This window comes from Trichomycterus rosablanca, chromosome 19, assembly GCF_030014385.1.
Source record: "Trichomycterus rosablanca isolate fTriRos1 chromosome 19, fTriRos1.hap1, whole genome shotgun sequence".
In the NCBI taxonomy this organism is placed as follows: domain Eukaryota; kingdom Metazoa; phylum Chordata; class Actinopteri; order Siluriformes; family Trichomycteridae; genus Trichomycterus; species Trichomycterus rosablanca.
Window position 1 is genome coordinate 3,391,119 of NC_086006.1, and position 14,792 is coordinate 3,405,910.

The 14,792-nt window shown below is 41.2% G+C and overlaps 2 protein-coding genes across 3 annotated transcripts in view; one reads left to right on the plus strand and one right to left on the minus strand.

Moving 5' to 3' along the window:
- mipa (major intrinsic protein of lens fiber a) overlaps window positions 1-14,792 on the plus strand; it is a 37,468-nt gene that overhangs the window by 13,414 nt on the left and 9,262 nt on the right. The window lies entirely within an intron of this gene.
- The window catches only part of stat6 (signal transducer and activator of transcription 6, interleukin-4 induced), a 40,477-nt gene that overhangs the window by 3,403 nt on the left and 22,282 nt on the right, over window positions 1-14,792 (minus strand). For both annotated transcript variants that reach the window (XM_063015969.1, XM_063015970.1), the window contains 15 exons: window positions 14,042-14,124; window positions 13,757-13,905; window positions 12,958-13,092; window positions 12,536-12,697; window positions 9,542-9,629; window positions 8,423-8,545; window positions 7,552-7,644; window positions 7,276-7,476; window positions 6,620-6,714; window positions 6,382-6,515; window positions 6,008-6,157; window positions 2,282-2,342; window positions 1,080-1,136; window positions 614-643; window positions 42-119 (listed from right to left, as the gene is read on the minus strand). In XM_063015969.1, coding sequence (XP_062872039.1) covers window positions 42-119; window positions 614-643; window positions 1,080-1,136; window positions 2,282-2,342; window positions 6,008-6,157; window positions 6,382-6,515; window positions 6,620-6,714; window positions 7,276-7,476; window positions 7,552-7,644; window positions 8,423-8,545; window positions 9,542-9,629; window positions 12,536-12,697; window positions 12,958-13,092; window positions 13,757-13,905; window positions 14,042-14,124 — 1,639 coding nt within the window. The remainder of the gene's footprint in view (window positions 1-41; window positions 120-613; window positions 644-1,079; window positions 1,137-2,281; window positions 2,343-6,007; window positions 6,158-6,381; window positions 6,516-6,619; window positions 6,715-7,275; window positions 7,477-7,551; window positions 7,645-8,422; window positions 8,546-9,541; window positions 9,630-12,535; window positions 12,698-12,957; window positions 13,093-13,756; window positions 13,906-14,041; window positions 14,125-14,792) is intronic.

The window sequence follows — 14,792 nt, forward strand, 5'->3', positions numbered from 1 at the left end:
TTGGAAACGTGTGTGACGGTGAGCGGCGTGTGATGACTTACTCGTTGTACCCAAAATTAGCGAAGCTTCCTTGGTCGGGCATGTGCGAATCCACAGGATACGTGGGAGCATATACAGGTCTGGGGATAGAGGTTGTGTTAAAAAAATTAAAAAGCATTACACCCGTTAGTAAAGCATTTTGTAAACACTAGCTCTAAAAATACACAAACCCAAAATCAAAAGTTCACTATTCTAATAATACTGAGAAGGAGAAGCTTAAACAGTCCCAAACAGTAATGATATAAACAGTAAAGATATAAACAGTAATGATATAAACAGTAATGATATAAACAGTAAAGATATAAACAGTAATGATATAAACAGTAATGATATAAACAGTAAAGATATAAACAGTAAAGATATAAACAGTAATGATATAAACAGTAATGATATAAACAGTAAAGATATAAACAGTAAAGATATAAACAGTAATGATATAAACAGTAATGATATAAACAGTAATGATATAAACAGTAATGATATAAACAGTAATGATCTAAACAGTGATGCTATAAACAGTAATGATCTAAACAGTGATGATCTAAACAGTAATGATGTAAACGATAATACTTACGGATGCACACTGTAAATCGACTCTGTGTTCCTAATGAGAAACATTTCCTGATTAGAAAATGTGATCACAAGCATCTTAAATAATAATGTGTGTGGTTTTGTGTGTGGATCACTAAACTAAACCCAATAACACTTATTTAGCAAAAAAACAAACACACACAGGTCTAAGCATCCAGGCTGCTGTTTATTCTCTGTTGTTTCTCATTACAGATCAGTGAGATGCTTTTTCTGCTTTCTAGAGCGCCCCTGAAGGCAAGAGAGTTAGGGGCCTTGCTCAAGGGCCCAACAGTGGTTGCATGGCAGAGCCAATATTCAAACCCACAAACATTTAGCCAGAGTTTGTGTATTACTGAAAGAAGCTTTAACTAAATAAAACTGAATACAGCGCAGACCTTTACAATAAGTGTGTCAGTAAATGTGTGTGTGTGTGTGTGTGTGTGTGTGTGTGTGTGTGTTTGCATACTCACATGGGGTACGATTCAAAGGATATTTCAGGCTGAGATGATACAGATTGTCCAGAATCCCTGAACATACAAAACACAAGAATCAGCAACGACGTCTAAACCCAAACTCAGAGTCTCAAGGCTTTATCAAACAAATCAGGGCTAGAAAGACATTCATTCATTCATTCATTCATTCTTTTATACTTTTATTCATTCATTCACTTATACGTTGATTCACTTATACTCATTTACTCATTCATTCATTCATTATTTTATACTTTTATTCATTCATTCATACATACATACATACATTCATTCATTCATTTTCATGTATCGGTTTCCCAGGATACGTCCTTTATAAGGGTGGCACCGAGGCTCGGTGGGTAGCACTGTCGCCTCACAGCAAAGAGGCTACACGCTCAACCAACATTTTTTGCTGATGGCATTAAAAAGTTGGCACGACACTGGAAAAATGCATCTAATGCAGGAGACTATGTAAGAAAGTGATATCATTTGTTTGTAAAATTCTTAATAAATAGAGCTTAAAAAGTGTGGAAACTGTTTGAAGAACCCTCGTACATTTGTTGATGGGCAGCATTTATATAACAGCCAAAAAATTGCCGTAATCAGCTGCAAAGATGCCTTGTTCCAAATAGTATCACACACTTTGCAGCCCCTATTTTTAATTGTTGCACTTGGTTGCATCGTTTATGTGTTATGAGTTCCAGAGAACAAGGGAGTTCACTTACTCATAATCTGTCACAGCACAAAACAAATGCTATTTCCAAAACCTTGTGAAGGGTAATTTACGAGTAGCCAATTTTCTATTATTGCCAATTTAGAAACAATCATCATCATCATCTTTATCTTTTCCGCTTGTCCATTCAGGGTCGTGGTGGCAAAGGGGAAGCAAAGCAGCCCAGGCATCTCTGTCCCCTGCAGTTTTAACCTAGACGTTCCCAGGCCAGCCAGGAGATATAATCCCTCCAGCGGGGAGATAGTCTTCCAGAAAGTTTATGGTTGAGTCTCATATTTTATATATCACCAGTGACAAGAGTATTTATTACTTGCTCTGATAACTAGTACCTGCTGCAGGCGAAGGCAAACTGCTGGTTCATTTATTTTGTTTGATTTTATTACGTTTACTTTCCATCCTTCTGTAAGTCCTTTCCCAGAAAACACCCACCATGTCAGCTTAATTAAATTCATGAACTCTGATTACTTACTGATTCACCACGGTAGTGAGCTTGAATGGAATGTATCCATCTGGGTTTGTGGCGGGTTGAACTGTGACGGGAGAAACAGCTTTTGTTACCTTATAGTAAAGCTCAACATTTACTGTATAGCAAAATTCTGCAATAAAGGTTCAGATAACATTATAAAACACTGTCCAATAACTAACACGGCTGTGAAACAAGCTTTTCAATTAAAAAATTCAATTTTTAAGGTTTGTGTTTATCGATTTAACGTTTGTCATTCCTGTAGCATTCAAGTGCCTCATGTTTACTGGTTTATCTGCGCTATGAGGTGTCCTAGCAATCCTACAGTTATCTTAATTCAGTTAGCAATCGCTTTGTCAAAATGTCCAAGATGTCGAAGTCTGAAGCAGCTTAAAGCACGACCCAGGTAAGTGAGTTTGGAAAACTCCCAACCAATTCTGTGGACGAGAATTTTCGTATTTGAGACGGTCGCTGGATGTTCTAGGTTTACATTCAACTATTAAGGTAGCTGTGCTGTGTATTGGAGCTTCTACTTGTTCTATCATTTAATTTGAGAGTGTCATTTAATGACTAGTAAAATGTGGCTTTTTTCTGTAAAAATCGGTGAAGGTCCGTGAAATTAAGCAAAATTTACTGTGAATTTAGTAGTGCCCTGAATATATCTCAAGTATGACTTGCCAAATATGATGTTAATGTACACAACAGCTGTATTTAATGTGCCTTTCTAGTCTGAGACACACTTCTTATATTGAAAAACTAAACAAAAGAAAACAGCCAGATGTGGCAAAACATCCAAAAAACCTTAAGATCTGATTCACACTCTAGTTCAAATACAGACTCTTATATTAACGACGTGCCCCTTTTGCCATGATATTAAATACATAAGAAGAATCAGCAGATTTGACTGGTACTGATACTGACTTCTATAAATGTAGCTATTTTGATGCAATATTTACTGTTAACCATGTTGTGTTAGCCATGTATCTAGGGCTGGGTGGTATGACCAAAATATGTATCACGGTTTGTACTGATGGTTTCATGATAAATCACGGTGTGTTTTTTTTTGTATGACTGGCATGTTTTATATTCCTGTGGCTGTTTCCACTGTCATAAGTACATAGAACATAAAAGGTTTTAATTTCAGCATGTACAGTGTATCACAAAAGTGAGTACACCCCTCACATTTCTGCAGATATTTAAGTATATCTTTTCATGGGACAACACTGACAAAATGACACTTTGACACAATTAAAAGTAGTCTGTGTGCAGCTTATATAACAGTGTAAATTTATTCTTCCCTCAAAATAACTCAATATACAGCCATTAATGTCTAAACCACCGGCAACAAAAGTGAGTACACCCCTAAGAGACTACACCGCTAAATGTCCAAACTGAGCACTGCTTGTCATTTTCCCTCCAAAATGTCATGTGATTTGTTAGTGTAACTAGGTTTCAGGTGTGCATAGGGAGCAGGTGTGTTCAATTTAGTAGTACAGCTCTCACACTCTCTCATACTGGTCACTGAAAGTTCCAACATGGCACCTCATGGCAAAGAACTCTCTGAGGATCTTAAAAGACGAATTGTTGCGCTACATGAAGATGGCCAAGGCTACAAGATGATTGCCAACACCCTGAAACTGAGTTGCAGCACAGTGGCCAAGATCATCCAGCGTTTTAAAAGAGCAGGGTCCACTCAGAACAGACCTCGCGTTGGTCGTCCAAAGAAGCTGAGTGCACGTGCTCAGTGTCACATCCAACTGCTGTCTTTGAAACATAGGCGCAGGAGTGCTGTCAGCATTGCTGCAGAGATTGAAAAGGTGGGGGGTCAGCCTGTCAGTGCTCAGACCATACGCCGCACACTACATCAAATTGGTCTGCATGGCTGTCACCCCAGAAGGAAGCCTCTTCTGAAGTCTCTACACAAGAAAGCCCGCAAACAGTTTGCTGAAGACATGTCAACAAAGGACATGGATTACTGGAACCATGTCCTATGGTCTGATGAGACCAAGATTAATTTGTTTGGTTCAGATGGTCTCAAGCATGTGTGGCGGCAATCAGGTGAGGAGTACAAAGATAAGTGTGTCATGCCTACAGTCAAGCATGGTGGTGGGAATGCCATGGTCTGGGGCTGCATGAGTGCAGCAGGTGTTGGGGAGTTACATTTCATTGAGGGACACATGAACTCCAATATGTACTGTGAAATACTGAAGCAGAGCATGATCCCCTTCCTCCGGAAACTGGGTCGCAGGGCAGTGTTCCAGCATGATAATGACCCCAAACACACCTCTAAGACGACCACTGCTTTATTGAAGAGGCTGAGGGTAAAGGTGATGGACTGGCCAAGCATGTCTCCAGACCTAAACCCAATAGAACATCTTTGGAGCATCCTCAAGCGGAAGGTGGAGGAGCGCAAAGTCTCGAATATCCGCCAGCTCCGTGATGTCGTCATGGAGGAGTGGAAAAGCATTCCAGTGGCAACCTGTGAAGCTCTGGTAAACTCCATGCCCAGGAGAGTTAAGGCAGTTCTGGGAAATAATGGTGGCCACACAAAATATTGACACTTCAGGAACTTTCACTAAGGGGTGTACTCACTTTTGTTGCCGGTGGTTTAGACATTAATGGCTGTATATTGAGTTATTTTGAGGGAAGAATAAATTTACACTGTTATATAAGCTGCACACAGACTACTTTTCATTGTGTCAAAGTATCATTTTGTCAGTGTTGTCCCATGAAAAGATATACTTAAATATCTGCAGAAATGTGAGGGGTGTACTCACTTTTGTGATACACTGTATATAATGAAGGATTTAAGGACTATAAGCTTTGCTTGGCCCAACAAAATGACACATAATATGATGGAATCAGTGGAAACAGGTGCAATAAATATTATGTTTATTGTTTATTTAATATTTAAGTATTGTACCATTACCCTTAGCTCTCCCTGAAAAGTGGATGACTTTATATATCTCTGATTCCAGTTCACTTATAACGTTGGTTTAGTAACTGACCTAAAGTATTTTCGCCCCGTAGGACAAACCCGGAATCCAGTGTTTTAATTATTGCTCTGAAAGCTTCTTTCTCGACTGTCTATAGACAAATCGTGACCTGGCGTATGTGGATTGTTTCTGCGCTCGTAATGTAATTGTTTGTAACAGCCGTGGCTCAACAAACCCTGCAGTGTAAAGTGTTTAAGTCTGTTCTAAACTGCCGACACGCCTGATTTCTTTGGCAGGTTCTTCCGGTGCATATTTGGTCTTCCTCTCTTCATCCTCCATCTGTTTTTGTTTATTTTTTTAACCATGTTGAGGAAACATCTCTCATCTGTTAACACTGTCATGCTATTGCTTTCAGTGGCGAACAATTTTATATGATTTGCTGCCTTTTGAAGCTTACAGCTGTTAAAATGAACTGTGCTACGGTATGGCGGTATATGAAAAATCCATACCGTATGAGGAATCAAAACCGAATGTACTGTCATACCGCCCAGCCCTACATGTATCTATCAATCTTTACTAGATAGACAAGAAGAATCAGCAGATTTAACAGGATAAAGAATCAGCAGATTTAACAGGATAAAGAATCAGCAGATTTAACAGGATAAAGAATCAGCAGATTTAACAGGATAAAGAATCAGCAGATTTAACAGGATAAAGAATCAGCAGATTTGACTATTCTGAGCAACATGTCCATCTTTGCTAATATTGAACTTATAGTTAATCCTTGAGTACTTGCCTGTATAAAATCCACTGAACTTGTCGTACTTCGGGTAATGTGGATAAAGGTGTGAGATGCAGTTGATATCCCGGACCCGGTCCCCGAGGCCGACGGAATCCAGGTCTTTCTTGTTGAACGGCTGAACGTTCAGAATTTTCCTGCATCCATCTGAAAAGAGGCGAGAACATGAGATCCCAAAAATCTAACAAGAGCTGTGTAACACATGCAAAATGAATGAACCTGACACGTGTCATTAGAGGTCATCACTGCAGCAGAGCCAGCGTGCCGCCCAAACGTTATCGAGGTAACATTACTGAGGTAATATTATTGAGGTAAAATCAAAACACTTCCTTGAAGCGAAGTAAAGCGTGTGCAAAAATGTTCACACATACTTTCACTTTGGCCAACATAGGCGATGGTGATGCCTCCGATTTCAGAGTCGCTGTAGCGCAGCAGGAAGGTGCCGCACGGTTTGTCCTGCAGGATGACGTGAAGGTACTGCTTCCCGATAAAACCAAAGATGAGTCTGCAGTGAGTAATCAAACACAGATCAGAGTCTTAATCAGGCCTCTCGTCATTACACGGATCATCACAATGATTTAGTGTTTAGACGCATTGAGGTTCCTTTACCCCGAACTCCAGTACTGCTTCAGGCATTTCTTGGTCAGCTCAATCACTCCCTCGAACCACTGCCAAAAGGTAAAATTACGACCAGGCAGGACTTCCTGTATCAGAAACATGAAACGTGTTGAAACTCAGAGTCTGAACGACAGCACAGTTCCTGATATTTCACATACAAGCTTAGCGTACAGGTCCTGATAGTATTAAGATCTGCTTAGTAAAAAGCCTTTCTTGATATTACCACTATTAATAATTCACAGAGACAAAAATGCCACCGTCTTGATTGTTTTGTCTAGATCCTGCATTTAATGAGGGTAAATGTGTAGAGAAATAGTTCCATAGACAAAGTTCATTAGATGCCATTTTCACCGTGTTTAAGCTGAGTCTCTACCAAAAAGCAGGTTTTAAATAATAAATAAAATTAATGAAGTCATAAAATAATTAATAAGGGCCGCTCATGTGGCGTAGCGGTAAAAAACACACACTGGAACCAGAGCTGGGATCTCGAATACATCGTATCGAATCTCAGCTCTGCCTGCCGGCAGTAAATGTTAGTCCCTTACTTCTGACTGTACCGGTACGTATTTCACATTTTTGCTGATGACGGGTGTTTCTGATTGTACTATAAGGACACACCATTACTGACTGAGCGATGCAAACGTCACCTTGTTAAACTGAGCCCAGGACACCGGCGCATTGCTGAAGTCAGACATGTCTGGCTTGTCAAAGATCTTCTGAGCGAGGCACAGAAAGTTGTTGTCATCCAGCCCGCGCCGGGTCTGCACCTCAGACATGAACTTGTGGTTAAGAGCCTCACACATCTGCCTCCAGGGCACTCGGTCAGGTACCACAAACGGGATCCTGTTCTGAAAATACAACAACACAATTGTTTAAACTCTCCTCTCATTAAACGGGGGATTTAAACAGTCAGGGTCACTCACAGGTTCTGAGAAAGCACAGTCCCATATGATGGTGGCCACAGCGTTGTTCTCCTGACTGCCGTGGACAATTATAACAACTGGCAGAGTGATCACCTAAATTAAAGCAAAACAAAACAGCAAAGGGTCAGTACATATATACAATACATTATTAAATCTAGACGTTTATAAGCTACATCTAATATACACTATGTATAAGGCCCTACCTAATTCACTACCTAATGTAATATGCAATTTCCTATGAAATTCAAACTTCAAGGTTTATGTTTGGCAATTTAACATTTTTCGTTCATGCAGCGTTCAAGTGCCTCACGTTTACTGGTTAATCTGCACTGTGAGGCATCCTAGCAATCCTACGGCAATTCAGTTAGCAAAAATGTCCAAGATGTCGAAGTGTAAAGCAGCTAAAAACACTCAGTTTGGGAAACTCACAAACAATTCTGTGGACGCAGGGGGGGAGGGCATCAAAACACGAAAGAATTTTGGTATTTGAGACCGTCGCTGGATGTTCTGGGTTTACATTCAACCAATTTATGAGAGTAATTTAATGACTGACGTGAAATGTGGCACTTTTGTTGAAACATCTGTAAAATCTGTGATTTTTGAAAAACGAGGTCTGTGAAGCACATTTTCCCGTGAATTACATGAACTATATGGCCAAATGTATCTGGACACCTGACCATGAGTTGTGAGAGTTCCTCCCACTAAACTAGTCAAACCATGTATTGTGTGCACAACAGTGACCGTAAAGATAAATGCATATTATTTATGTTTATATAGTTAATTGCATACATGCAGTAGTAATGCGTGTGGCTGAAACACGTGAACATAACAGTGTCCATAAACGTGTACAGTGGTACTATAACATCAGTACCTGGATGGGAAACAGAATGTCACAGCCTGGCACAGTTATCTGTGTAGTAAAGAGGATGGCAAACTTCTCTTCTGTTACAGACTCCGAGCCTTTCCTGTCTGCTCGCTTGATCTTCTTGATCGACTGTGGAAGCAAAACAAGGGCTGATTACAAAAAGTACATTCTGGACTTCGTTTGCTGGTCACACTGAAGGGGTGCACGATAGATCAAGCATTATTCCTCCTGGAATTTGTTCTAGTCAGCCTCATGTAAAAGAAGAGGGGCAGCACAGTGCCTTAGTGGGCGAAGCTGTCACCTCACAGCAAAAATAAATAAATAACATTTGATAACATTGATTCTACGAGGGATCTTCCAAAAGTTTCTGCACTTTTATATTTTGGTGTGAGGGTGGGAGGAGGAGTAATCGGTCGTGTCTGAGAACAGTGTCGCTCGTGTTTTTGGACACTCAAAGAAGCTTTAAGAGGAAGAAGATTTTCATGCGATGATGATGTGAAAGCAGCGTTTCTGTTACAACGTTGGAAAAATGCATCTAATGATTGTAACTGTAAAAAAGTGATGTAGTTTGTTTTTGAAATTCTTAATAAATAGAGTTAAAAGAAAGTGCAGAAACTTTTTGAAGAGCCCTCGTAAATATGTGTAATATTTCTGTAGCTTACAGTAATTTTACATAAAAAAACAAACCCCTTTTATATGAAATATAAAATCTTTCATGATTTTAGGCACATAATTTAAACAGTTTTAAAAAAATCCTTTTGTTTCTGTGCATGCTGAACATTTTTACGCTTACTCAGTGAATTTGTACCACAGCCTATTTAAATAGTGGGTAGCGCTGTCACCTCACAGCAAAAAGGGCCTGGGTTGAGATCCACAGCCACAGGGTGGAGTTTGCATGTTCTCCCTGTGTCCACGTGGGTTTCCAATGAGAGCTCCGGATTCCTCCAAAGACGGAGTCCAAAGATATGCAGTCGGGTCAACAGTTGGATCTACTAGAAATTGTTGTGTGTGTGTTTTCCCTGCCTTTCACCCAATGAGCCAAACCCACCGTGACCCCGACCAGGGTAAAGTGGTGGTAAAACAGACAATGATGAATGAATGATGCCCAACAAAGAAGGTACGAACCATGTTTCTGAAGGTTGCGCAGGTGTTCCTGCTGGCTGTGTTGTGCTCTAAAATGGCGTTGTTGTTGATCAGTTCCCCCACATTTTCACTGAGTACAGAGGGAAAGATCAGAAAAGAAAATATTTATTCATTTTAATCATTAATTAAGTGTCTTGAGAATGTGTGTGTGTGTGTGTCTTGAGAGTGTGTGTATGCCTTGAGAGTGTGTATGTGTCTTGAGAGTGTGTGTGTGTGTGTGTATGTGTCTTGAGAGTGTGTGTGTGTGTGTGTGTCTTGAGAGTGTGTGTGTGTATGTGTCTTGAGAGTGTGTGTGTGTCTTGAGATAGTGTGTGTGTGTTTATTTAAAGTGAATCTTTGCACTGACAGTGTATTACGTAACAAAAACAAAAGTGTTCGAGTACTTGTCATTTTTTTCTGCTTGGTTTCAGGTCTATTTAAGAACCAGAAAAAAACACTTTGTTTTTGGGTACATTCAGTTCTTATCTGGCACACCTCACACACCTCACCACACACTAGCGCTGCTGCACGCTTCAGTACAATGTTTCACTAAAACGCTGCGCTGGATGTCGTGGCTTGTGTGGTTTTGCTGCAGTTGTAGTGAAGGTAACTGGGTCAGATTACAGATGTGTAGGACGTGTACTGGTACCCATGATGCCCAGACACTTATCAGTCACGTGCAGCTGAACACAGTGAGACATGCAACTGCTAAATAAGTGTATGTGTAGTATGAGTCTATATCATGACAGTGTATGACCATTAGTGTGTATCATGAGTGTGTATGAGCATGAGTGTGTACCAGCATGAGTGTGTATGAGCATGAATGTGTATGAGCATGAGTGTGTACCAGCATGAGTGTGTATGAGCATGAGTGTGTACCAGCATGAGTGTGTATGAGCATGAGTGTGTACCAGCATGAGTGTGTATGAGCATGAGTGTGTACCAGCATGAGTGTGTATGAGCATGAATGTGTATGAGCATGAGTGTGTACCAGCATGAGTGTGTATGAGCATGAATGTGTATGAGCATGAGTGTGTACCAGCATGAGTGTGTATGAGCATGAGTGTGTATGAGCATGAGTGTGTACCAGCATGAGTGTGTATGAGCATGAGTGTGTATGAGCATGAGTGTGTACCAGCATGAGTGTGTATCAACAGGAGTGTGTATGAGCATGAGTGTGTAGCATAAGTGTGTACCAGCATGAGTGTGTATCATAGGTGTATATCATGAGTGTGTATGAGCATGAGTGTGTATCATGAGTGTGTATGAGCATTAGTGTGTAGCATGAGTGTGTATCAGCATGCTTGATTGTGTCAGTGATGTGTAGCGCTAAAAGGTCAAGCTCTTTTGCTATGGGAGTAAAAATGTGCAGCTGATGAAGCTTCTTCTTCTTCTTCTGGTTTGTGTGTAAGATCAGATGTTGTAATGGGATGTTACAACATCTGTGCCGTGTGTTGTAAGGGTGTGTGGTTGGCTGGTGAAGTACACAACATGCATATCTTTCACTCATCTTTAGCGAGCCGTGTGTAGATTATGGATGTTTGAGATTTAAGTGTGTAGTGTGCACTAAAGTGTGTGTGTGTGGGTTGGGTGGGGGCGTTGGAAAAGTATAACTGTAAACCGCTAAGAAATGGCCTTAGCACAGTAGTGGTGTGTGTGTGTGTTTTATTCATTGTGGGTGCAGAGTTCCTGTAAACAGAGAAATGCATTGTGACCAGTCACAATAGATCCTGATCCACCCGGAAACAGTGGGCGCAAGGCAGGAGTGCCCTGGTCAAGGCCCTCGGCCATTTATCCCACAGACGTAGCCAGTCAGGTCTGTGTAGATGCCCAGTTGACCCACAGTGGTTGTGGGAGAAATAGAGCGCTGCGCCACCCGAACGCCAACAAATGCAATTAAGCACATTAGCAAGCAACGTCAATCTCTTTATCCAAACAGTCAGATTTCCTTGAGGTTTAGGGCGCATTCACACGAGAAATAACCATCAAATCCACTCTTAAAGCTCCACATATGTGTGTGTTTATCTGGATTTTCCTTCTGTTTCACTTTTAAACTTGTGTTACAGCTCGGAGTGCTAATACATTGTGAGAATCAGCTTTTCAGAAAGAGCTTAACATGATTTAATGTACTAAAAGTGGACAAGAAGACTAAACTTCTCTTAATTATTACTGCTCATACGTTCTCTCCACTAATGAAATTCCTCGCTTGTTGTTTTAATACAATAAGTCACGTTAAGCTTTGTTTACGTTAAGCATTGTTCGTACGGCTTGAGTTGCTTTTACTGCGTCGTATCAAACAGTTCGTCTCATTGGAGGTGCTTCGAAAATGTCAGTGGCTGAGTCAAAGTTGAATCAGGGGAAGTGCAGTGGCAAACTAAGCAGCACCGCCGCACTTCCTAGGAAACAACGGCACTGCAGCGCAAATGCGGTTTTGCCACTTCTCATGTGAATGCGCCCTCGTGCTTTCCACTGCTGCACATGCTCAGTTGACTCTCAGGTGGATTTGATTCGCTCATCAGAAGCTCGTTGGCTGTAACAACTACTAAAAACGTCCAAAAGGCATGAACATCTTTCATAGATTCAACTTTTCAATTCAATTATGCTGCTTTGCGGTGTCTCCTCACAGCAAGAAGGTCCTGGGTTCGATTCCCAGGTGGAGCGGTCCGGGTTCTTTCTGTGTGGAGTTTGCAGTATGAAGACATGCAGTCAGGTTCACCGGAGTTTGCCTGTGTGTGTGTGTGTGTGTGTGTGTGTGTGCCCTGTGATTGACTGGCGACCTGTCTGGGGTGTTTTCTATTTTTCGGCCACTGAATTGGACCCACCACGACCCTGACCAGGATACAGCAGTGGTAAAACAGACAATGAATGAATGATTTGCAGTAAAAACATTGTATGTAAACTAGTTGTCATAGACATTTGACCACCACTGTATGTTAGTGTATCAGTATGTGTGTATGTGTGTGTGTGTGTGTGTGTGTGTGTGCTTGTGCTGCTTACGTTTGTGCATTGACTCTGGCCTGTGACTCCGTGATGATCTGTGCTTTCAGAACCACCGGCTTCCCCGGAGCCACTTTTTCTCCCAACAGGTAGCGCACAGAGCTGGAGAATTTACTCTGGGTCTTGATCACCTGAGGAGGCTGCTTCTCCACCACCAGCGAGCTGAGGAACCACAATCGTACCACTTTAACAGCTTCTTAAGGTCTGATGCCACCTCATTCGTTACGGTGTAGGATATACCTCACTGTCAGGCTTTTTTTTAATAAGAAAACATATTTCATTTATTTTAAAGCAGCTAAAACACGAAACCAAGCATGAGCACATGTAGCCCTCAGAATGTTCATGTAAAATGTTAAAAGTATCGATATCATGTCATCGTTTCTCTGAACTGCAGATAAAAAGGTGAACAGACGTGAACGTACCTGTGAATAAGAGTCTGCAGGAGGCAGTTTAGGTTTTCTATCAATGGGTGGACTTTCTCATCGGTTCCAAAGTCCCTCTTGAGCAACATCAGCTCCTGTCTCAGGTTCACATTCACTTCAAACAACTGCTGACACCTGCAAAGAAATATATATACACATATATATATATATATATATATATATAGAGAGAGAGAGAGAGAGAGATACACAGATTAGGCATAACATTATGACCACCTTCCTAATATTTTGCGTAGCACAGCAGATCCTTTAACTCCTGTAAGTTGTAAGGTGAGGCCTCCATGGATTTGACTTGTTTGTCCAGCACATCCCACAGATGCTTGATTATCCATACACAACAAACTGTGCTGCACTGTGTATTCTGACACCTTTATATCAGAACCAGCAGTTTGAGCTACAGCAGCTCGTCTGTTGGGTCGGACCACACGGGCCAGCCGCCGGTTTACCACTGTTCCGGGAACACCCCACAAGAGCTGCAGTTTTGGATGCTCACACTCTTTTCCTGTTTCTAATATCAACTTTAAGGATAAAATGTTCAATTGCTGCCTAATATATCCCACCTACTAACGGTAGTACTACTGTTTACTACTAATGTTATGCCTTGTCGGTGTGTATACATATACTGCACATATATATATATATATATACTGTATATATATATATATATATATATATATATATATATATATATATATATATAGAGAGAGAGAGAGAGAGAGAGAGAGAGAGAGCGAGAGAGAGAGAGAGAGCGAGAGAGAAAGAGAGAGAGAGAAAGTCTTACTGCGTCTGCAGAGGCAGGAGATTCTCATCAAACTCATAGCCGATGGTGGAGCGGAGCTGCTCCCAGCGCCAGGAGTAAATGCGCTCTATGAGGCGAGACTGGCTCTGTTCCAAATCACAGATCGTCATACGCAGCCCCTCAACACGCTTCTGTGTACACAAACACACACACGCCCAATATTTACACCACGTTTACACAAACCACTTCATTTCCATAACGGAGCTAAACGCTGCCTTTCCTAACAGGTACGTCTGCAGTGAAGGCGTGTCTGTGTCAAGTGTTTACCCTTGTGTAGTATTCATACTCCCGCTCCATCTGCGCTATACGGTTTTTTTTAGCGATCTGTTCTGGATCCACCTCGTTCTGGCCTGAAAAAACACAGAAAGAAACCAGGATGAGAACTGCATGTTTCTAATCTTAACTGTTAATGTTCCTACAGACAAGGGAGAACATGCAAAACATAGTGCTCCACTCTACCTGCTGCACCATAGTGCCACCCACTTCATAAAATAATGCTACAACAAACGATGCACTTTCCGGTTTTCTCCCACAGTCCAAAGACGTGCAAGTAAAGTGAACTGCAGCTCCAAAATTGTCCAAGACTGTGTTCGACTGTGTGAACCGAGGAATCTTGTATAATGAGTAACTACCGCTCCTATCATAAATGTAAAACATGACGTTAAAATCCTAATAAACAAACAAACAAACCGTGTAATGTGGTACTTTTGTTTAAGAATCCATGAAATCTGAGATTTTTGAAAAACGAGGTCTGTGAAATTAAGCACATTTTAGCGTGAATTTAGTAGGGTCCTAATTATGGGCATAGTTGCAGTCTAGACTTTTATAGAAGGTGTTATATCAAGCAAATATTGGGATAAATATCACCTTCACTGGCCGCTCAGGTGGCGCAGCCGCAGCGGTAAAAACACGCGCTGGAACCAGAGCTGGGATCTCGAAAACATCGTATCGAATCTCAGCTCTGCCTGCCGGCTGAGGATGAGCGGCCACATGAATAATGATTGGCCTGTTGTTCAGA